General features: G+C 43.7%; 2 protein-coding genes across 4 annotated transcripts in view; both read left to right on the top strand.

Moving 5' to 3' along the window:
- Window positions 1–18,627, top strand: part of ptprr (protein tyrosine phosphatase receptor type R) — a 52,338-nt gene extending 33,711 nt beyond the window's left edge. For 2 of the 3 annotated variants that reach the window (XM_048268301.1, XM_048268300.1), the window contains exons 5-14: window positions 1,050–1,160; window positions 3,416–3,816; window positions 8,283–8,472; window positions 9,330–9,414; window positions 11,381–11,460; window positions 12,535–12,672; window positions 13,223–13,333; window positions 14,001–14,158; window positions 14,673–14,786; window positions 15,724–18,627. In XM_048268301.1, coding sequence (XP_048124258.1) covers window positions 1,050–1,160; window positions 3,416–3,816; window positions 8,283–8,472; window positions 9,330–9,414; window positions 11,381–11,460; window positions 12,535–12,672; window positions 13,223–13,333; window positions 14,001–14,158; window positions 14,673–14,786; window positions 15,724–15,817 — 1,482 coding nt within the window. In that variant the 3' untranslated portion in view covers window positions 15,818–18,627. Of the gene's footprint in view, window positions 1–348; window positions 714–1,049; window positions 1,161–3,415; window positions 3,817–8,282; window positions 8,473–9,329; window positions 9,415–11,380; window positions 11,461–12,534; window positions 12,673–13,222; window positions 13,334–14,000; window positions 14,159–14,672; window positions 14,787–15,723 lie in introns of those variants that run through there. The other variant, XM_048268302.1, reaches the window with a different exon arrangement.
- Window positions 18,628–19,296: 669 nt separating this feature from the next.
- The window catches only part of ptprb (protein tyrosine phosphatase receptor type b), a 50,322-nt gene continuing 47,118 nt past the window's right edge, over window positions 19,297–22,500 (top strand). The window contains exons 1-2 of the mRNA XM_048267821.1: window positions 19,297–19,889; window positions 20,068–20,353. Coding sequence (XP_048123778.1) covers window positions 19,836–19,889; window positions 20,068–20,353 — 340 coding nt within the window. The 5' untranslated portion in view covers window positions 19,297–19,835. The remainder of the gene's footprint in view (window positions 19,890–20,067; window positions 20,354–22,500) is intronic.

The raw sequence follows: 22,500 nt of genomic DNA, 5'->3' as shown, positions 1-22,500 counted from the left end.
GCCCAGCAGATAAATGGAACAGAGAGAACAGGTGAGAGTAGGACAGCAGGTGCAGGGAGGAGAGAGAGGGAGAGGGAGAGGAAGAGCAAGATAGAGAGAGAGAGAGAGAGAGAGAGAGGGATGGGTCTCGTTCGTTTGTCCACCTCTGGTAACCTCTCTAAGAGCATCACCGTGCAGGCTCAGTGTTAAGTCTCTTCATCCCGCTCCTCCACCTCCTCCTCGCCTCCCGATCCACTGACTGTACCTGCCTTCAGGCTCGGTGGGGGTGTAGCGTGGGAAGAGCTGAGGTGTGTGTGTGTGTGTGTGTGTGTGTGTGTGCGTGTGTGTGTGTGCGGGGCAGGGTCAGGGGAGGAGCCGCTGGCGGCGAGCTGTGTGTGTGTGTGTGTGTGTGTGTTAAGCATGTCAGAGGCTCTTTAGCATGAGAGACGAGAAGCTGCGCTGTCATACACACTCTTTCTCTTTCTCTTCCTTACTTTTGCTCTCTCTCTCTTTCTCTCTCTTTCGTTCCATCGCTCTCATACACACACATGTAGGTGGAAGTAGCATTTTTTAGCTTTTAGCTTGAGGGCGTGAGTGAGTGTGTGCGAGAGGGAGTGTGTTGTGAGACAGGGAGAGAGAAAGTGGTGTGTATGACAGTCGAGGCGTTCCGCGGCTGTCTTTGGCTGGATTGGCTTTTTGGGCTGTCTCAGGCACACTGGACAGCTCTGCTACAGGTGGGTTTGAGGATGTTTATGTGTGTGTGTGTGTGTTTGTGTGTGTGTGTGTGTGTGTGTGTGTCTCGGGTGGAGAGATCGGGGTGAGGGGGTGGTATTGCCATGGGAACCAAAACAAGGGGAGACATGCTGAATTTTTGAATGTGTTGAATGTACCATTTGAACATGTTCCTTTCTCTTCTTCCTTTGTCTTTTTTTTGGGCTCTTCTTTCACTTTTCTCCCTAATCTGTCCTTTTTTCTCTTGTTTCCTTTGCATCCCCCTTTTCTGTCTGTTGACCTTAACTTTTCTTTCCTCTCTCTCTCTTCCGTCCTTCCCTTTATTCCTCCTCCTGTAGAAGAATGTACTCCAGGGACAGCACGAGAGGGACAATGTGTGGACCAAGGAAGGCTTCTATGCAGTGGTCATCTTCCTCACGATCTTCATCATCATTGTCACCTGTTTGATGGTACATGACTTGAGTTCTGTTTGAGTGACTGTGGTCTGTTGTGTTGTGAAATGGGAGCTATTTTAACCTCCCCAGTATCACGGCTGTCTTAAGCCCCTTCTTACTGCTTACACCAGTAACTGGATGTAGGTATTAGTGGCACAGTGTCATGGTTGTGGTGGTGGTGTTGTGTTAAATGTGTTGTGGTTGTGTTCTTAATCTTTGAGGGGCATTTGCTTGGGAGAGGTTCTTGTAGCTAGAACTAGATGCTACAGGTGGGTGCTACATATTGGTGATGGTTGAAGTGAGGTCACTCTCCTTCATTGTAACATTCTTTGGGGGCCTAGATGAAGCACTATGTAAACGTAATGTTTTGTTGTTGTTGTACTGTTCATAGCATGGATTAGATGGATAGATGGATTAACTTATGATGTTGTTGTTGTTTCTTGTGATGATGAGGTGCCTCTGAAGCCTATCAGCATTTACATGGGATTAATCACATACAGATTTGTATCTGGTGGATATAGCAAAGAACATTTACACTCCAGTAGTGCACACCATTCCAATGGTCACTGGATGTCTCAGAGAGGACACTCTGTCTTGTGTCGAGGTTGGGTCTCCACATGGCCTGTGGTTTGTGCGCTACTGTCAGACACTCACCATCGCAGTAGGCTCAGTAGGCTCAGTAGCTCAGGGCTTGGGAGAGGATCATGTGCTACTGCTTGGGATCGCTGCTCTGCCACTGCAATCTCTGAACTCTGATTGGTGGAAGGGGGCGGGAAATCAGTGGAGGCTGTAAAAGTCTCCCCCCTAAAGAGCCAAGGCGAGTGACATCATAAAGCCTGAGAAAAGCCAGCTCAGGCCAGCTGGGATTGGCCACAGGGACTATTCAGGAAAATTAGCATATTAGCTTGTTAGGTAAAAGCAGTGAGAGCGTGTGTGTGTGTGTGTGTGTGTGTGTGTGTGTGTGTATGTGGGACTTAGAGGCTTAACGTGCCAGTTGGCCTGTTTTAACAGTGCCACAGTGGAGAGGGTGAGGAGGGTGTGGAGAAACAGCGGTGACTTGGCTTGTTGGCACAGTTACAGGGTGCCAACAGAAGTATTACTTTTCGGGAGGAATTGTTGAATGACTTATATCTTCCTTATGTATGCAAATGTTTTGCTACAGTACATTGATTCAGGTATGTCATTTGTTTGTTGACAGTGTGTGAAAACAGTCATTCATACCAAAACAAATAGCAGCAATGAATATGGATGACACTTTTTCCAGATCTGCTCTCTGTTTTACTAGTATGCTTTTTGGCTGCATTTGAAATGAGCTGAGCTGAAGATTTATTAGTTTATAAAATATACCAGTTTATAAAATGATGTTTTTCTAGATATATCATTGATATATCAACACTAGTGTGTTATCCGTTTAATCAGTTTTATCAGTTTAACCAGTTTTAACTGTGTTAATGTGTAGTAAACCACCACTGTAGCACACCATCTCAAACGTATTGCTATCATACTGTAAGCATAACATCAACCACCAGAGGGCCTGTTTCTAAAAACCTTGGTCTCTTCTCGGCTTTACCTTCATGTCAAAGAGCTTTGCATGAGCCCAGTAATTTAGAAAGCCAAGGCAAAGCAAGAAATTAAGTAAGCTGAAACTCACACAACTCATTCAACCCTTCAGTAGATCAGTGGCATGTCATCGCTGTGCTGGCTTGCCCAAACTATAAAGCCTTAGCTCAGGTATGAAGCGTAGGCCACTGACAAATCTCCAGGGCAGGTTTCTAACTCCGTCGGTTGCTGAGGCATGTCTTGTCAAAGCAGTATTTCCACATCGTGTTTTGTTCCCTCATCATTCTGAGATATGCCAACATAGATGCTGGAGTGTGATATCGGTCTAGAGGGCCAGATCGCATTAGTTAAAATGAATAAAATGAAAGCTCGCTACTGTATCTACGTTTGTTTTAGTAAAGGTCATTGGCCTTGAAAGTGGTTGTGAAACAGAACTGCTTAAGTCATTTAATGTACTCAGAGTTCACTGTAATGCTTTCACAGGTCAGTCATGTCTTTAGCTGTGGATGGTACTTGCATTATAGCATTTGCTTTAGGGCCTCTTTAAATTTTATTTGACAACACAAATTGTATGCATTGTGTAAGTCAGTTGCAGTAGTTATGTAAGTCACTTGCAGTCGTAGTTGTGTAAGTAAAGTATAGTAACAATTTGTCAGAGAATGATACACATTTAACATGCACTTGGTCTTTCTCTCCTCTCTGTGTCTCAGGTTCTGTACAGGTTAAAGGAGAAGGTTGAATATTCCGACCGGCAGTTCAAGGAGCCGCCCCCGCCCAACGTTCACTTGGCCCCCGTCCCCGTGCACTCAGCCCCCCCACGCCCCCTCCAGCCACGTCCCCCTGCCCACCTCACCAGCGGCAGCAGCATGGTTCAGGCCGAGGCGGTCCCTAAACCTATAAGCACCGGCCCCGCCTCCTGTCCGTCCAATCAGATAATCTCCAACGTAGGCCCCGCCCCCGCGGCATCGACGCCCGTTGGCAAAAGCGCGGTCTCCAGTCACGCTCACGAACCTATCTGCCCGCCCTGCGTCCCGACCACCGAGGTCAAACCCTGCCTCTCATCAAGCCCCTCCCCCTTCAGGATGAAGCCTGCAGCTGGTCTCCAGGAGAGGTGAGTTCTGGAGAATGGAGTGTGGGGGTGTGGAAGGAGTTTCCTGGGAGAATTTTTTTTTTTGTAAAATTTCACTCCAGACACTACAGTCACTACAGAAGCTGCTATGTGGATGCGTTTTAATGCACTTCCCAACTTCACTGGTATCAATAGTTTTACCATGAGCTTTATTAATACATATAGAGAAAGAAAACCTGCCACAAGCTTGATGATTGATTGTGATTGATCCACTTGATCCGCATGATTGCCCTGTGAGGTAAAAGCACCATGAACTGAAGCCAGCAAGCTTTTATGGTCAACAGTGATGTGTGATACAGAGAGGCATTATGGGAAATCCCATAAGAGATTTGAGAGCAGGCCTAGTGCCAGGAAGAAGTGACTCAGGAGGCAGTTAAAAATAATGAGGCTACATGTGGCAATGTAGTGTCGTTTTGTCTTGACGCGAACAATCCCTGCCTTATCTTTTTAATGTACTGTAATTGTGTCTAATGGCTATAATATGAAACAGGTAGCCTGACGAGCCAGACCCACATTAAAATGTAGGGTCTGGGCACTCACCGTTCGCAGTGCTCAGTCCGAGGGGCGGGATAATCGGTTGTCTTTCAAATTCCCTCTGCACGCAATTGGACAGCGCTGAGTCCCATGCGTTTTCCCACCAGCGGAGCTAGTTGGCTAGTTCAAACTTTTGCCATCTTAAAACAAGCTTAACTTCGTGTGGTCACACTGTTGGCCAACAGCAACATCCATCTTCTTTGTTTTCAAGTAGCAGGGAATTCAAGCCAAACCGTTGCAACTCTGCCATCAATCATTATGTTAAGCCCGCCTAACGACTCTATACACAATTTGATTGGCCTGATAGAAGTTTAATTTTTCGAGCTCACAAGCCGAGAGTTGCTAGACTAGCCCTGGAAGCAATTAATGTAATTTGCTGCCGCTAGGGTGCGTCTAGATTTCTAGGCTATGAAACAGGAATATTTGGGGCAGATTACCAGGTCACTAGCTAAAATTGGTCTGTTGGTAGGTATAATGAAATTCAATCATTTGCTCGATTTATGAATGATTCTAACCACTGACAGACAGCAATGTCAGAATGATTAAATAAAACATAAAATTGTAGAGGCAGACCCAGTCTGACCTGATTGGCTTCTGTCACTAGTGGAGCTAAAGTTGCAGTTGGGACATGTTGGGGCATGTTATCCATTCTTAGCGCCTGAGGGGTTTTGTGGCTATGTTAGGTATTTAGCAAGCTAATTAGGTTTAATTAGCTGTTTTCACTTAAAAGAAAATACAGCTATGTTGTGAGGTTCAAATCTAATACATCTTTTGACAATGCACAACTAAGATAATAAGCATCTGGTTCTGACATAACAGTGTTGTGTGTCAGAAGCATGTTTAAATTCTGCTTGGGCAGTGGAAAAGCAAACTGGGTAAGATGGGAACCTTAAGATATTTTATGGGGAATGATATTTCAAACTGCCATCTTTATGATACTTTTATCTCAATATTTTGTTGTTTTTATTTTGATGTATTCTTATAGGATACATACCATTTTACATACATTTTTTTATGAATTTTGAATTTTAATAGGGGGCAGAAAATATACAGAAAATAAACTGAAGGGGCAACTGAGCTCCCTCTTGACTCCTAATGGTGCCAGGCCTGCCAGAGAAAATCTGCTGAATGGGAGGGTTGGGAAATAATATGAGACATCAGAAATAACGCAATCCTAAACATTTTGTATTTCTGGAAAGCACCAGTTGAGGTTTTCTGTGAAGAAAGATTTTTCAGTTTAGTAAAATGTGACTAATTTTGCAGAACATTAGTTTGTCATGTGCAAAACAAAGGAAACAATATTATGAAACATTGCCCTCTGGTGGTGAAGGCAGAGTTGGGAACGTCAAAGGCCTCTCTGCCTTCCTTTGGCCGCAGGGTAAACAAAAGTGGGTGCCCTCATTTCACATTCACAATCTGCTGACCACCACAGCATTGCGTGGGACTGGACTGTAAGTTTATCAAGGGTCAATGTTTGGTTTGCTGTTCAGCTACTGGTGATAAGTATATCCTTCCTTCACTGCTGAAGTATCTTAAATGGATAGATTCCTCATTAAATAATATACTTGGCACTCCTCACCCTGTTGGTTATCCATCATGGATATCCAGTGACCGGGTAACTTTGTGTACGTCGCCGTGGACTATAATGCATGGTATCTCACAATAATTTATTCTGAGGTGGGGCCTGGCCCGATGATTGGATTTGAATAGAGGTCATGGAATGTGACCCCGAAACCCGCGTGTTTGCTCAGTGTGGCAGGTGTGTGAGGGAGCGTACGTGTGGACCGAGGAGTAGGCCGCCTCCGCTCGAGGTGAGAGAGGACGCCTTTGCGCTCCCGTGTCAACAGTGGAGGGATGTCCAACAATCATCTCAGTGTTTACAAGAGGGAGGGAGGTGTGTGTGTGTGTTTGTGTGTTTGGTGGGCGAGTGTGTATGTGTGTGTGTGTGTGTATGTGTGTGTGGTGGTTGGTGGGGGCTAGGGGTGGGAACACAGGAAGAGATGATCTAGAATGTTCTTATGAAAAAAAATGGTTGGCCAAGGCACAATGGAGGCTTCTGAAGTCACCGGGGGACAGTGGCTACTGAAGCCAGGACCAAGGAGGGAGGCGGCGTAGCGCAGTCACTTAGCGCTAAACCAACTTCACTGGTCCGCAGTCAAAAACGCCTCTTTTCAACCTGTGCCACAATAGCTTGGGGATTTAGCCACAAAGCACAAAGAATGTTGGTTGAACGCAACTAAGTTTCTTGTCATTAGAATCGAAGTAACAGTATGGTACTTTCTTTGGAATAAGTCCAGTCCACGACTGATTGACTTAAGAAAGTTGATTTTATTGTTGGCTGGAGACGCTGTGCCTCTGAGTCTCCTGAGCACACAGAGATTTCAGTGCCTTTTAGCCCAACTCTAAACAAGACTGATTTATGATTCTCCTCACAATGTCATGATTATCCACCCATTATGTGTTCTCTGGCTCACTTAATCAGAATAAATCAAATAAATGCGTGACTGAGAGAGAACTGCCCAAAAGTAAACATGAGGAGGACATCATGTTCCGCTGTCTGGCGGGGGCATCAGCTGTCCCTGAATAATCTGGCAATTTGCTATCTGTCTGGCAACATTCAGAGATGTTCTATGGCATGACCGGTACCTCTCGGAGGACTTGTCCTGCAGCGTCCTGCAAACGGTCCTGTTATCTCTCAGCTCCAAAGCCCCCCTAATGCAGAGCCAGACAAAAAGGGAAAGGCGGGACCAGGGATGTGTCAGCTGACTTCCTGTGCAGGATATGGCTGACTTCCTGCCGTGCCTCGCCACTGATTGCGAGAGGATGATGATTCGGGACAGGCCCCTGATTGGTTCACGCCAGTTATGACTGGCTTGTATCCTTCGTCTGCTGAAGGGATAGGTTTCTTGTGGTCCAGACTGAAACGGAGTGGCAGGTGGAGTGTGTGTATGTGTCTGTGTGTGTGTGTGTGTGTGTTTTGGTGGGTGGGTGGGGGGTTGATCAAAATGGCCTGCAGGCATGGATTCGGAACAGGAAATTCATTCCTCCCAACACAGTCTTGGATTAAAATCCAGTAAATATTTGCTCCTCATAACGAGAAAAAAATGGCCTTTGCTCTCTTCAGAGAGACTGAGTTTTAGTGATAACGTTCATTGCACGTTCACAGCAGTGGGACTTGAACATTCTATAGCATTGATATCGAGTGCATTGTGCACGGGTGGCGAGTTTGTTTCAGACAGACGGTGGGTTTGGGTGGAGTTATTGTAGCACGGACCTGAACCAACATAGACAGTCATGTTTAAAAACTGCAGATTGAGGCTGACAAAACAACCCTGGAAGTCTTGTCCTGTGGACGTGCAAAGTCGCTTGACCCCTGTCTGACAGCTGAAGGGGACACAGTTTGGTCTCCCTGATGAGGTCCTGGATTGAGCTATTTTCATGATTAAACTCTGATCTTTGTAAATGTAGCGAATCTAAAATTAAATGTCACTATATTGTTCTTCTTTTGGTTATTCCGAAAACCAGTGAGTAAACTGCATAGGGCAGATACTGTTAGGGTTATATGAATAAATATATCATAGGAAAAGTCCTAAATGTTGCAACTACCACTTTGATATTGAAGTTCACAGTAAATTTGCTTATGGCTTGAATAGTTTTTTCTTCTAATTTTCATGAACAATATAGACTGTGAACTAATCAAAGATACATTTCAATTGTTAATTCTTAAAAAGTGTCCCATTTCAGCAAGGCAGGCTTTGTTTTCAATGATCTTTGTGTATTTTTTGACCCACAGATAGCTTGTCCAAGACCAGCTGTAAATCAGACTTGTGTTTATGGGTTGTGCTCACACGATTTGAATTGACGTGACTGGATCTCATGGCTCGTGCTTGTGTTGTATGTGCTTGTGGTTGCAGGAGAGGCTCCAACGTGTCCCTGGTGTTGGACATGAGCTCCCTGGGCGCGGTGGAGCCGCTCAACTGTGGCGTGAACACGCCCCGCGAGAGCGCCGCCCAGGAGTACATGCAGTCGGCCGGACGCACGCTCACGCGCCCGCAGCTCCGCAACACTGTGCTCAACATGCCCACGCTGCACGCCGAGTTCGCTGTGAGTCACACACACACACACACACACACTTTGGAGCACACATGCCCACACACTGTACACAAATGCACATATACACAACACAAATATGTGTACAGACATGTGCATACGGTTGGAGATGTGTTAGTCACCTAAAACACACATACACACACACACACACACACACACACACACACACACCCGTGCAAATCTCATCTCAGAAGATAGATTGGAAGAGGTGTTGTTCTAGGAAGTACAGGTACAACAGCACATTATGATCAGACATTATGATCAGCACATTATGATCAGCACATTATGATCAGACATTATGATCAGCACATTATGATCAGACATTATGATCAGCACATTATGATCAGACATTATGATCAGCACATTATGATCAGACATTATGATCAGCACATTATGATCAGCACATTATGATCAGACATTATGATCAGCACATTATGATCAGCACATGTTGAGCATAAGAATCCAGCAGTTGTTTTTACTCCTCCTGCCAGACATTTCTCCACCTCTGCCTCTCTCCCTGTCACCCACCCCTGTCACCCAGCTCCGTCAGGAGCCTCACACCACATCTCAGTGACATGTCTACTTCTCAGCACAGCACACACCCCGTAGCGAAACGTGACACATTGACAGTCGGTTCCGTTTTTTAGTCTGTGTGTGTGCGTGATGACTGTGGGTAATGATCTGTAAGTCGTGAGTCATTCGGACGTGTGGTAGTTTGCTGGATTGCACCGTTTCAAACATGTCTGGCTCATTTCACCTCCTTGAGGGGAGTCGTTGGTTAATCCTGCTGGTCTGTCATGATCTGTTCCTCTTCAACGTCACCTATAACGCAACCTGTCTTACTGTTCCAGGAGATCCCCATGAACTTTGTGGATCCGAAAGACTTGGACATCCCCAGCCACGGAACCAAGAACCGATACAAGACCATTTTGCCAAGTTAGTACCCCACACACCTTCCCCTCTTTATCCTCCTTGGCAGTAACTGTTGATTTATTTCTGTTTTATTGCTACGGCCGCTGTTGCGTGCCTGGGCCTGACAGGTCTGGAGCTTGAGTGGTCTCGGCAGACAGTATAGCTTCTCACTGTGCATTAGCGTTGCCCGAATTATTTTGCCAGTTGTCAGTGCCAGAGAAAGTCAACATGTCAGGTCCGATTAGCGTCAGCTAACAGCTGACAGGGGCCTGGCAGACTGCTGTGTGTCCCACAGTGATATACTGGAACCCTCTGCCTTCCGAGACTTGCTGACGAGGAGGAATAGACCAGGAGAGGGGGTTAAGCTTGTAGTTGTGCCGTGCTGAGCACTTTGCTGATTTGTGACCATTATTCTAAGCACCACTGTGTTTGGTGATAAAAGTGCCCCACTGTCTTGGTGGCGTGGCACCTTGTTCTACTACCTGAGCATTGAGCTCCAGGAGCTTTTTTTGTCATAAAAACACTGGTGTTTAATTGGTCTCAAAACCATGGGGTCAATACCCAAGGAACACATGCACTGATAAAATGTTTTTCATTTTTGAGAATTAGAAAATGTTTAGATTTATAGTTATGGATAAAAGTGTCCACTAAATGAAGGATGTACCCGGAAGATTTATCACCGCAAGACAGCCTTGGTCTCACTGCCGAGAGATAGTGTCTTGTTGGAACAGTAAGAGTAGCAAAGAAGTGTCAGAATTTGACACGGCTGTGTTAATCTTGAGGTTAAGGTGTCACAGTCTTTGGGTCACTTTAAGGGTGAGGTAAACAGGAAGTGCATTTGATCTTAAGTAAGGTGTGACCCGCCGTGCTGAAGCGTTGCCGTCCAATCCAGCGTCAATATGGCTCAATGAGGGAGGAGCTTCACCTCCGCCCCTCCCTCTCTCTATCTGTTTTGAAGTGAATGTGGAGGCGCAGAGGTTAACGAGCTTGCCTTGAACCGGGCTTTCCCTTTGGCCCTTCGCGCTGGCTCGAGAACAATACAATACAATTAAGGCCCAAGTTGAACAGTCTGTTCCCAGCGCTGTGCCAAACTTCTCGGGACACGGCAAGCCGTTGCGTAACCCCCCCGCTGGCTGCCCAGCTCCTGATTGGCTGTTATCAGCTTCCGTCCGCAGCGGCCAGTGTTTCTTCAGAACAGAACAGGGGAAGGGAAGAGATGGGAAGAGAGGCTTAGTTATCAATATGTGTGTGTGTGTGTGTGCTGGGAGGTGGGTGGGTGTCAGCGGGGTGGGTGTTCCTTCCGTCCAAGGTGAGACTTGTGAGTTGGACTGAAACGTCTTGGACGTTGACCAGGCCTCGGCAAAAGCTTCGACCTTAAACAAAGAACAATTAAAAAGATGACTGTTTTAATTCAGCTCGGTCCAAATTGAGGAGACAAGCCATCTTCATCTCCCACAGGAGCACTTTTAAGAACATCCAGACTGACAGCTACGCTCCTCTTTAATGAGAGCGGAGGTATATTTAAACCTTGTGAGTCATAAAAGCGTATAATGATGATGGAGGTGATGATGATGAGTCATTCGTTCATAGAGATGAAGCCAGAATCGTGGGAGGACAATATGGCGTTAAAAAAGAGTGTGTGAAAAGCTGAAGCAACTCGGCAACATGTCAGCCAACAGAGAGTGGGTGTTGTGCTTTGCCCTGGCCTAGGTGTAGTCATCGACAAAAACACCCAGTTCTGTGTCTGAAGTCTGAAAACATGTCTTTACAACCTCACAGTAAGGCCGGGGGAGAAAAGGTCATCACAGGGCGAAAAAGTTTTCATTTGAAAGTGTAAACAATCACTCACCCCCGTCAACATTTTTCTGGGTCTTTGTTTTGGTGCTTATTCTGGTCTCTCTCTCTCTCTCTCTCTCTCTCTCTCTCTCTCTCTCTCTCTCTCTCTCTGTCATTCTCTCTCTTCCTCTCTCTGTCTGTTTCTGTCTCTCAGACCCACACTCCAGGGTGATCCTGAAGGCCAAGAACTCTTACGATCCCCTCAGCAGCTACATCAATGCCAACTTCATCAGGGTGAGTCCCACCTTCTGTGTCCAACCAACATGCTGCGTCTCTATATTTCACTGCAAAAGACTTCTTCATGTGGTGGAGGGTTTGATTCATTGCAGGGGTCTGGTAACAATGAAATTAAATAAACATTAGGGGTAAAAAAAAAAAAAAAAAACGTCTTCCTTATCGGTTTATAGATCTTGGGAAGAATGTTGAGACCATTGTTTGTTTTGCTTCCATATAAGTCCATCGAAGAAAGTAGGGGGGCCTGAGGGGTGGAGTGGCTGACTGTGAGGTGGATAGGCTGGCGGGGTGGAGGTGGGGAGGATGGAGGCCCGGTAGCAAAGGAACAAATGAACTCACTTCTTATGGCCAGTCGGACCTCACATACAATAGGGCGGCTTCCTGAGGCAGGAAGTTTAAGAGTTAGTTTTCTCTTTCACGTCCACCACCACCGTGAGGCCTCCCTCGACAGTTCTAACACCCTGGCCTTGCATACATACACAATCACATCCTCAACATCTCACCACCCTCACACACATACACACACACACACACAGCAGCAGCAGCAGCAGCACCTCGATCCCTGACCCCTGAAGTTTCTTAGGTGGCCATGGCTACACTTGTACACAGGCAGTACAAATGAACTTTGGGTGATATGACTTATTCAACCATTGTTTAGACAGCCATTTCCATCTCATTTTTCATACCTTGATGAACCAGAGCCCCCTTTTAAATGGTAGCAGAGGTCATTCTGAGATCTGCCTGTAGAGTGTCTTTAAACGCTAACATGCTTGTGTGGATGGAGATCATTTTAGTTTTTAAATGCTCTTTTTAAAAACAAAATAATCGTATTCATGTTGACAAGGCCTAATACTCTTCTGACATACAATATATTTACATGATAAATGTTTTCATAGTTATGCAGGACTTACCATATTGGTACCACTAAAGTGCTGAGTTTCTGTTAAAAATGCCTGGTTGATTTTGAAGTCTTTTTCTCTTAACCATCTCAAAAAAACAGTCAAGGCAGTCGCAGTTCAGCTATTTTTGTATCCACCTCACCCATTGCCTGATTTGTCTTTGTTTACTTTTCAGGGTTACCTTGGAGATGAGAAAGCGTACATCGCCACGCAAGGTCCGATGATCAACACGGTGAACGACTTCTGGCAAATGGCCTGGCAGGAGGACTGCCCTGTCATTGTCATGATCACCAAACTCAAGGAGAAGAACGAGGTGACGATCTGTCATGGCTGTCATCCAGAAAAACCTTACAGACAACTGAGATACTTTGTCACGACACAGCTGTTGGATTGATTATCTTAAGCTGCTGGCAATGAATTTATTGAGCTCATTATATGAGTCATGGCTCCTTAAATAATTTAAGCAAACTTGAGTAGCAATAGAAAAGACACACTCCTGTGAGCCTCCTGTGAGTCTTACATCCTTATAGCCCGTCTCAGTTTAGTACAATTACACCTCCAGAAACTGCTAAAAAATGAATTCAACACTTTGGAACTATCTGTAATACATCAATTTGCAGTGACACCTTAAATAGATTATTTGCATGAATGTATTAATGTATCAATTAATGTTGAATAATGGCAAGTGCCTAACTTCATTGGTAGGCCTTTCCATTCATTCATTTAATAATTCATTCACTGACTTAATCATTACTTTAATTCAATCATCTTCATTCACTGCATTCATTAGTGAGTGGTCAGTGCCCTGTATGCCCTGGCTGGGTCTGGTCAGGTCAATAAAGCCATCCTGGTTTCCTCTGCAGAAATGTGTGCTGTACTGGCCAGAGAGGAGAGGCATCTACGGCAAAACAGAAGTGCTGGTAAACAGTGTCCGGGAAAGTGACCATTACACCGTGCGCAGCCTCACGCTGAAGGTAAAGGCTCAGTCTGGCATGATGACCACAGCCGTTCACAGTTACACAGTTCACATTTACAGTTAAAGGTGATCTAAGCGATGTTACGCGGTTTCTAAGCTAAAACATTATTTTTCACATACAGCAAACATCTCCTCACTATTCACTAGTCAGTTTCAATTGCACAGGAGGGAGGGGGAGTGAGGGACAAGCTAGCTCTCTGTTTTGCTGGAACGTCAACAAAAGTGGCGTTACCCAACCTTGCTTAATTAATCATTTTGTTCTAAGGGCAGCAGTGTTGCAGATCCCTGGCTGGGTAGCTTTCTGTTATTATCTGTGTATGAATCCCACCCAGTCTCAGTATAAAACTCACTGATTTAAGTTGAGTCCTTTCAGTCGGCGCTTGTTTCTTTTGTTGTTTTCGGTCTCATTTCTGTTCATGCGTGTCATTGTTTATGTTCCATGTTTGTGTGCCTGTCCCTCTCCCTCTCACACACTCTTTGCATTCTTGACTGTCTTGGTGTCACGGGTACGCTGGCGACTACGTCGCTCCGTCCAGCATCTTTTTGTCCTGTGTGTCAATGTCTTATATGTGGATCGATTTGGGCTGCACTCTGTGCACACAAAAATGTGTTATATAAATAAAAGTGACTTGACTTGACCCCTCTGTCTGTGTGTGTGACCGCAGCAAGGGGGGCAGAGTCGCTCGTTGGAGCATTACTGGTACACGTCGTGGCCTGACCACAAGACCCCCGACAGCGCACAGCCCCTGCTGCAACTCATGGCGGACGTGGAGGAGGACCGGCTGGCCAGCGGCACCCGAGGCCCCGTTATTGTTCACTGCAGGTACATCACCGTGTATAGCTAGCTCTATTTGGCCATCAGGGTTGTGCACAATTCGAATTGCAATTCTGCTTCCTGTTTGCTACCTCATGTTATCATGTTGTCCATCAGTGCTCATCTGTTATTTTGAATGAGTCATCATTCCCATAAGCATTTCTTTAGTCAAAATGTTTTTGGAACAATACACACATGTTAACTGAGGTAAAAGCCCAATAATGGCTTTGAGGTGTCCTGGTATATGGAAATATTTGACTTGGCAGATCCAAATTCATAGAACAATTTCAAATTCATGATTTGAATGTATGGAGGCAATAAAGTAAAATCCATCTGTCAATAAAGAAAAAAATCTATCTGTAAATAAAGTAAAATCCATCTGTCAATAAAGTAAAATCCATCTGTCAATTCCCACCAGGGTAGCCCTGCTGTCATAAATGAAACGGTTGAAATTGTAACTTCATCACATTGCAGTCATTTTGTTGTTTGGTGTAACATGCAGTGCCTGTACATTCCCTTCCAGTGCTGGTATTGGTCGCACTGGATGCTTCATTGCCACAACCATTGGCTGTCGTCAGCTGCAAATGGAGGGCAGTGTGGATGTCTTGGGAATTGTGTGCCAACTCCGATCAGACAGGTAGGAGAGAAACCTAGAAAAGAGTGAAAAGAGTGAAATAACTCGAACACACTGCACTTAAAGACTTTTTATTGAGAAGAAATAGCCTGACGTAGCCAACTCAATTCTAGGAGTATTGGGGCGTTGTTATGTGTTTCAGCTGATACAGGGGGAAAATGCCTCTGCACACAATTGGATAGACCTAACCAAGGCAACAAAATAACCTACCATGAATCCTGTAGTGACAATAGCCAAAGCATCCAAATGACTAAATCGCTGTGTTTTGTTTATTTTTTTAAAGTTATTGCGTTGTCAATATCTTGTACAATCTAAATGTCTAACTTCTCTAGCAACAGGCTTTTTGCTGTAAACAAAATCAACCGAAACACGCTCAGGTTATGTGAATGAATAGGCACAGTTGCTCATCTGTCCATATAAAGCCCGTCCAGATGATTTGATTGGTCGGCCGATTTTCATACGAGCATAGAAGTATGTCAATGGAGCAAGGCCAGACCAAATTTCCCAAACTCAAATTTTGTGGTCGGAGTTAAATTCGGGCTGCCTTCCAGACTACAGTAGGCTCTGAATAAAAAGTCAGTAAATGCAGTTTGTGGATACTAATGACGTTAGTGCACCCTCATAATGTTTTAGTCATATAGTGATTCAAAAGCAGTTTTACCTTTGTGCATTATATTCCTCTGTGAAGTACCCCCCTCCTCCCCTCCAACCCCCCATATCAACCCCTCCTTGGACAATCTCTCCCATGGCCCCCACACCCACTAAAGCAAATGTTAGGATATGAAAGGACTGCATGGGCTGGGTTAAGTGACTCAGTAAATGCCAGCATTGTTGAAAGGTCTGCAGGAAACGGCTGCCATTTCATAATCAAGATGCCCCTTGAGGGAGATCCCGCTGATTGCTGTGTTTCTTCTTCTTCCTCCTCCTCTTCCTCCTGCAGGGGTGGCATGATTCAGACAGGGGAGCAATACGAGTTTGTCCACCACGCCCTGTGCCTCTACGAGAGCCGCCTGTCCGCCGATGCAGGCCAATGAAAGGGCACCCCCCCACCTCCTTCACAGGAAGTCTTTGCTCCTATGCGCCATGTTGACCTGGAAGTTGAAAACCTCAATGGGGGCGGTCACCATTTTTGATGCGACCCCTGGAGAGAACCTTAGCCTGTTCAGGGAGGACAGAAAGAGAGTTTTCAGAGCAATCTTTTCTGGCGGTGGGATGTTTTTTTCGGTGGGGTGTTTCTGGACCCAGTGCTGTGTGTTGTAGAAAAAGACAGTAGAGGAGCAGAAGGGAGAGAATCCGTCAGACTGATTGACTCTTTCATTTTATTTTTTTCTTGTGGCTGAATGTAACGTATCGATCTCGTCTCTGCAACTCTCTCTCTCTCTCTTGTCGCCAGCAGCTCCTCCTCTTGCCTCCTGAGATCTTTTTGTGCGCAACCTGCCTTCAGTCCTGTCTGACCTCAACCACACGGCAACAAGCTGTGTACTTTGAGCCAGACCTTCTGGTTGACATTCTTCTCATGGACGAGACAATGTTTCATGGTTTTGTCAAGTAGTGTTTTTAATGCATAACCGTAGTGGGGTTGTCTCCTCAGATTAGTCTCTATACTGCTGGTCTCCATATTAAGACTGTTAATGAATATGATGCGGGATGGAGACTTATGGAAAATAATTATGTTGCCATACTCTTTTAGGAAAAAGCCAATTTCATTTCATGGAGAGTCTGAGCAGGAGCGAGCCAGATACTTTGTTGGACCAATGAGACACACACTGCACGCTTCAAAATTTCACAGTGTTATCCGGTTTGAGAACAAGCCAGAGTTTGCCAATCCCATCTTTATGTTCCCAATTTTATGTTCCCAGGTTTCACTCCAGCCCTCACATACAATTAACTAGCAATGGTGATGTTGACAATGGAAGGTGGATGCAAATGAAAACACTTCACTAACATTGATAGTATGTCATGAAAACACAATAAACACACAAAACCCTCTTCTACCTGAATTTACTCATAATATAATCCCTTTCCATGGCAATAGTTAGATAACGTAGTAAGTCAATAAACAAATATCTAAATGTTTTTGCTCCTGTAGCCTGGTTACAAAAGCATGTAACGTTACAAAACAGAGTTTTAAATGCAATTTACTTAAAAGAAACCCATCACTTGTACATGAGCAATTTTTGATGAATAAAACATCAAAGGTGCAGTCTTAATATTTAAAATATAGTTTATATGTTTGTTTATGAATTGTATTCATGCAAAGCTAACATAATTATTTTTGTATATCTTGAGTGGACTGTTTTGATACCCTGGATTCTATTGAAGTGTGCAGGGCATTAATACAAATCTCCCTGCGTACATATACACACTCTGTAAACACCTGGAAACGTGGCATCGAGTGCAAATAATGTTAAGCTGACTCATCTATGGTGCAGCTTACAGTATAACTATCGTAGACAGGACCTCTGTTTGACATGAAAACCCCACAGCTGACTTTATGTTCGTATCACTACGCCACCTTTGAAATCTAAAGATTTAAGTATAGATAGATTTTATATACAATATTAAAACCAAATATGGTGTCTGCCCAGCTATTGATTATGGATAAAACACAATCAAAATGGAAGATGGTCAGACATATTCAATCAAAAATTAGCCCTGTGTTCTATGTATGTGGCATTCTTGAAATATATTAATTACAAAATATGTATTTTCATTGGAGGACATGATATCTCTAGCTCGAAGTTCCGTGCTACCTATTAAACTTGTTTTCATGTTATTTTACTGTACTGTGTAAAAGTACCATATGTACATATGAAAGTGCTATTAACTATGTGGCCACATGGTCATGCCACATAAAAATCTTGCTGCTTCTACTGCAAGTGTTCAATCTGTCAGTTGTGTGTGTCGGGGAGGATCAACGATTGTTGTGTGACAATGAAATCTTTTAGGACATTTTTTGTATATGTGCTGATTTTTTATCAATATTATTTGTGATACAAAAGGTTTTGAAAAAACAACTATATTTGTCTATTTATATTAGATATGTGTAGCAGGTAAAATGCACAATGCCTCTTAATTGGTCTGCATCAATGGTAATGTCAGTGCATATTGTTTACTGTTTGTAGCGACTATCCACTATGTGGGACTTAGTGGTCATAATAACGAGACAATGAGTTTTTTTTCCTATATATTACTAATCAACATGAATGTTGTGATTAGATGACTGTTCAGCATAACCACAATAGTAAGTAAGTAAACGTATATACAGACATATATACTCGAAAATGTACATAATATGTAATGCCTCAATTATGTAGGGTTTGAGGAAGTCTTTAAGGAAAGTCATTAAAGCTGAAAAAATTAGCGGATGAAGACTTCCTTTGGAATTTTCGGTATATTTACTCTCTCTCTCTCTCTTTCTCTCTCTCACGCTCTCTTTCTCTTTGTCTCTGACTCTCTCGCTTTCTCTGTGAAATTGCTATTATTATTAACTGTCCCTCCGCCCATACATCACAGCCCAGGACTCCAGTGACATACGTGAGTGGCACATCAGAGTGAGTGTGGCTGACGGATAGCCTAAGCCATGTGATAGGTAAACATTAGTTACCCAAGCCATACTACCAAGTGATGCTGTCTGGTTCAAATGTAACACACAATACTTTTGTCCTCTGAGAAAAAAGAAACTCTGATTATTGCCACTCTGTACAAGTGACTCGTGATGAAGTGTTTCTTTTGGATAGAGCAGGCAAATGGTTATTATGCCAACACAATCTGCCCTGTACTGATACCTACAATGTTGACTTTATAGTCCAAACTGCCAATAAACTGATCTTGTTTAAACAAACTATGATGTGATCATTTTGTTTTTTGCCTAATTCTCAATCAGTTGCAGTTAACAGTGTTGTGCTGTGTTTTGTTATGTTTGGCAACATCAAATCACACATGTATTAATTAAATTTCTTTGTGTGTCTTTTTAAACGTATCTCGATGAAACTAATCATGATCATGATCTTCAAAGCACTTTGAAAGCTTTTTAAAAAACGTGATTCCCAAATCCTTTTCTGCACACATTAGAATCAATGTTCATGCACAAACACATGCAACAAAAAAACAAACAAACCCCAAAAACAAACAAGAGGCCTGAGTGACAGATTGAGATGTTTGGGGCATTTCTTCCCTCCATTTATGCACATCCTGTCTCATTGTCACTCTGCCACTCCGTTTTTTAAACATTACCTCACAAGCCAGACACGCCACACCAGAGACATTTCATGGGGGGGTGACTCAGAACACAGACATCTATGATGACATAACGCATCAGACACACTGTACACAATGATTTTACGGTGATTAATATTTACTCAACTCATTTTAACCCACTTTTGAGTTTCAATTCACTATCTCTTCTTTGTGAGAATAGAAAATTGAGATAAAAGGGGAGAGATAAAGAGAGAGAGAGAGAGAGAGTGATAGAGAGAGTGTGAGAGAGAGGCAGAGAGCAGGAAGGAAAGAGGGGTGGGCAGTCTAAAAGTAGTTAGGATGGTTGGAAAAGTGGAATGAGTTCTACCACCGAAGGCAAGAGACTAGCACATCGATTATTTGGATATACAACATCTAAATGAAAAAGAATATAACTTCAGAGGAAACTCTTCAGAGAATCGATCAGAACCACAGTCTTGCTTACTTTGTTGTGCTCTGGGTCAGGCTTTGAGACAAAGGCCCAACGTGAATGTCAGTGACTACAGGAAAAATGCACAGAGGACCTCAGCATCTTTTTTTGCAGGATTAGAGCAAAGGATACTGATAAGGCAGTTCAATCTGTTCATTCGAAAATTTTTGCCTCAAAGTTTTGGTTTCAAATTTTGACAGTTTATTGCTCTTCAGTAAATGCACCTTTTGAGGCCTGTTTTGAAGTTGAAAGCAACTTTTCTGTCATCCAACGCATGGGGAGCCTGTTCAGCATTCATCTGTGCCGTGGGAGTATGGTTTTAAGTGTCTTGCTGGAGTGGATCTCTTTTATAAACAGAAGTACTAAATTAATTGCCCGTTACGATGCAGAGGAGTAAAATCTTTGCTTTCATGATTATACTTACATCTGGAGTCTGGGTAAGTTATGAAGTTTGAATTGTTATCCGATGTATCAATGCCATATTGACATGTTGTCTGGTTAAAAACACTTAGAGAGAACATGGTTATTTTTTTTTATTAATACTTGATGTCTGGAGGTACAATTTTTAGAGTGAAAGTGTTTCCTGATCACAAAGCCCCGGCTATTCTTTTTCAGTGTGCACCTGTAAATGACACACAGGGATGTGACATCAACCACCCCGATGCCATCACCAACGTAGATTCCATTGTGATTAAGTTCACCACGACGGGCAAAGAGTGTGCATTTGGAGTGACAAACAGAAACACCAGTGGTGACCCAAAAGTAACAGATTGTCATAAAAGTCCGGGATCTGAAGATGAGTACCAGTGCGAGCTTCAAAGTTTAGAGCCCGGGACCGCTTATCATCTGAGAATAGAATCCAAGACAGATGGAGCACAAGCAAATGTGTCCTTTACCACATGTAAGTGACAGGTTCTGTTCTTTCATTTTCTCTTTTGAAATATGCGGTGTACAGTATATGCTCTATTTAATTATTGCATATTTTTACACATCTATTGATCAGCTATCCATACTGTACACACAAATGCTTCTAGTTGTACTAAATAATGTATCCTTGCAGAATAGTGTCAAGGTGTTGATGTCTTGCATTTTTTTTGGACATTTGCCCGCCTGTTAAATGTGCGCGATAGCAGTGGGAATCACTGCTTTTTTATTATGCAATTAAATTGCTATTGTAAATCTAGATGAATAGTTGTTTTTGATAAGATGAAATTTGTCTGTATATCTGATTTGTCAGTTTTGCTGGTGTGATATAGGTTGGCGGTTGTCTAATTGCTGATTGAATTATTGTATGTTACGACATAATTTAAAATTCTCACTGTATGATTCAAAGGAAAAACAGGTCATATTTCACTTAAACAATGGCCATATCAGAGTAAAATTTAAAAGAAAAAATTCCAGTTTCATTTCAGAAATATTTCAAATAGTCAAGCAGTTAGACAATGAGATTACAAGGCAGTGTGTGCTTGCAGTGTGCAGTATGTATGTGTGTGGTTGTGTGTGTGTATGTGTGTGTGTGTGTAGTGAAGTGTCAGAGAGTGTACCTTCTGTGTGCATTCTTGGCAAGCGCCCAGAACAGAAGTCTGACCCTAAGTGTGTATTTCCAGACTGGCTTGTCCGCTCCCCAGCCCTTTCCTGCCTCCATTGTTTCTTTGTTCTAACGGATGGGGGGAGTCCATGTGTGTGTGTGTGCTGTGTGTGTGTGTGTGTTTCTCTTGTGGAAAGGACAGATAAAAAGCCCTTGACCTTCACAGCACGCAACCTGCTCTCTTTACCTACACCTCTGGCCTTCTCTGATGTGGTTTTCCGTTGGTCAAAAGAAATGCTGTCACACCAAACACTATTTCAGGCAACCAAACAAAGAATCTCACTTATCTGAACTTTCAATTCACTATAAAACAGTAGAGTACAATGGACAGGCTTTTGAAGAGAGAGATTATTAATAGCCACATTGATAAAAACCAATCATGTACTCTTCATTCTGTATTTTATCTATTCTCTGGCTTAATGGATGTACTTTAGATACAAAACATTGATAAGAATGTGATTATTTTAATAATTTCAGTTATTTGCAGCCAGTTATTTCATAATAACATGTGTGAATCTTTCAATGCTTTGTTGACAAAAAAAATAATTCTACTTGAAATGTAATGAGTGAAAGTGAAGCATTGGTATTGAAAAAAACAACAACAATCAACTAAGTAATTAATTAGGCTATAAGCTAACTAATTTACACATCATTCTCCTCAACAGAATTAAAATAGGTGGACTACTGAATCCGAAAGTGAAAGAGAAAAACGATGCCTTTCTCAGATATAACCACAGGTACAGAACCTGTCAATCAGCCCGAGTGTTGTACAATACAGCTACCAGCCCATGAATCTGGCGACACCACTGTCCCTGGATGTGAAGAGAAGAGTAGTTGAGTGACAGCAGACATAAACACACTTGGAGTGCCCGTAGACCAGAGATTGGCCATTGTTCGCCGCAGCGAAGCAGAGGCAGCCTTGGCCGTTCCCTCTTTAATGGGGCGCCAGGGAGGAAGTCGTAAAGAAAAGGCTGGCGATTCTGAGGCAGGGCTGGACTCGTCTGTGGCCCCCCGGGCCCGAAAAATGTCCCCCCTTCCCCCTTATCCCAAAACTGGCGTTCCCACAATGCCCCCTCGGGGTGGTGGTGGTGGGGCCAGCGGGACCCCCCCACCCCAGCGGGAGTGTTGCTCTTTAGGCAGAAGGGGGAACAATCCTATCAGGTTCCGCATCTCTGAGCTCTGGGCGCCCTGGCGTGAGTTCACAAGGCAAAAACACTTGGCGAGGCCTCTGCCACACCACACCTCTGCTGTGGCATTGTGTAACGGCCACAGGCCTGACCTGATTCGGGCAGTCAGGGCAGGGGTTAGTGGTCACCACCTTAAACTTTTAAAATAATCTCATGAGGAGAGCACAGTAAACGTAAATGTGGCTCGATGGTGTTTTATGCCCCCAACGTCGTCTTCCAGGCAGCGCTGTCACCGCCAACTTAAAGGCATCTAATACTAACCCTAACCCTATC

The sequence above is a fragment of the Alosa alosa genome, chromosome 17 (genome assembly GCF_017589495.1).
Source record: "Alosa alosa isolate M-15738 ecotype Scorff River chromosome 17, AALO_Geno_1.1, whole genome shotgun sequence".
NCBI classification, from domain to species: Eukaryota; Metazoa; Chordata; class Actinopteri; order Clupeiformes; family Clupeidae; genus Alosa; species Alosa alosa.
The sequence above is the reverse complement of the archived record's forward strand: the minus strand, read 5'-3'. Positions and strand labels throughout refer to the sequence as shown.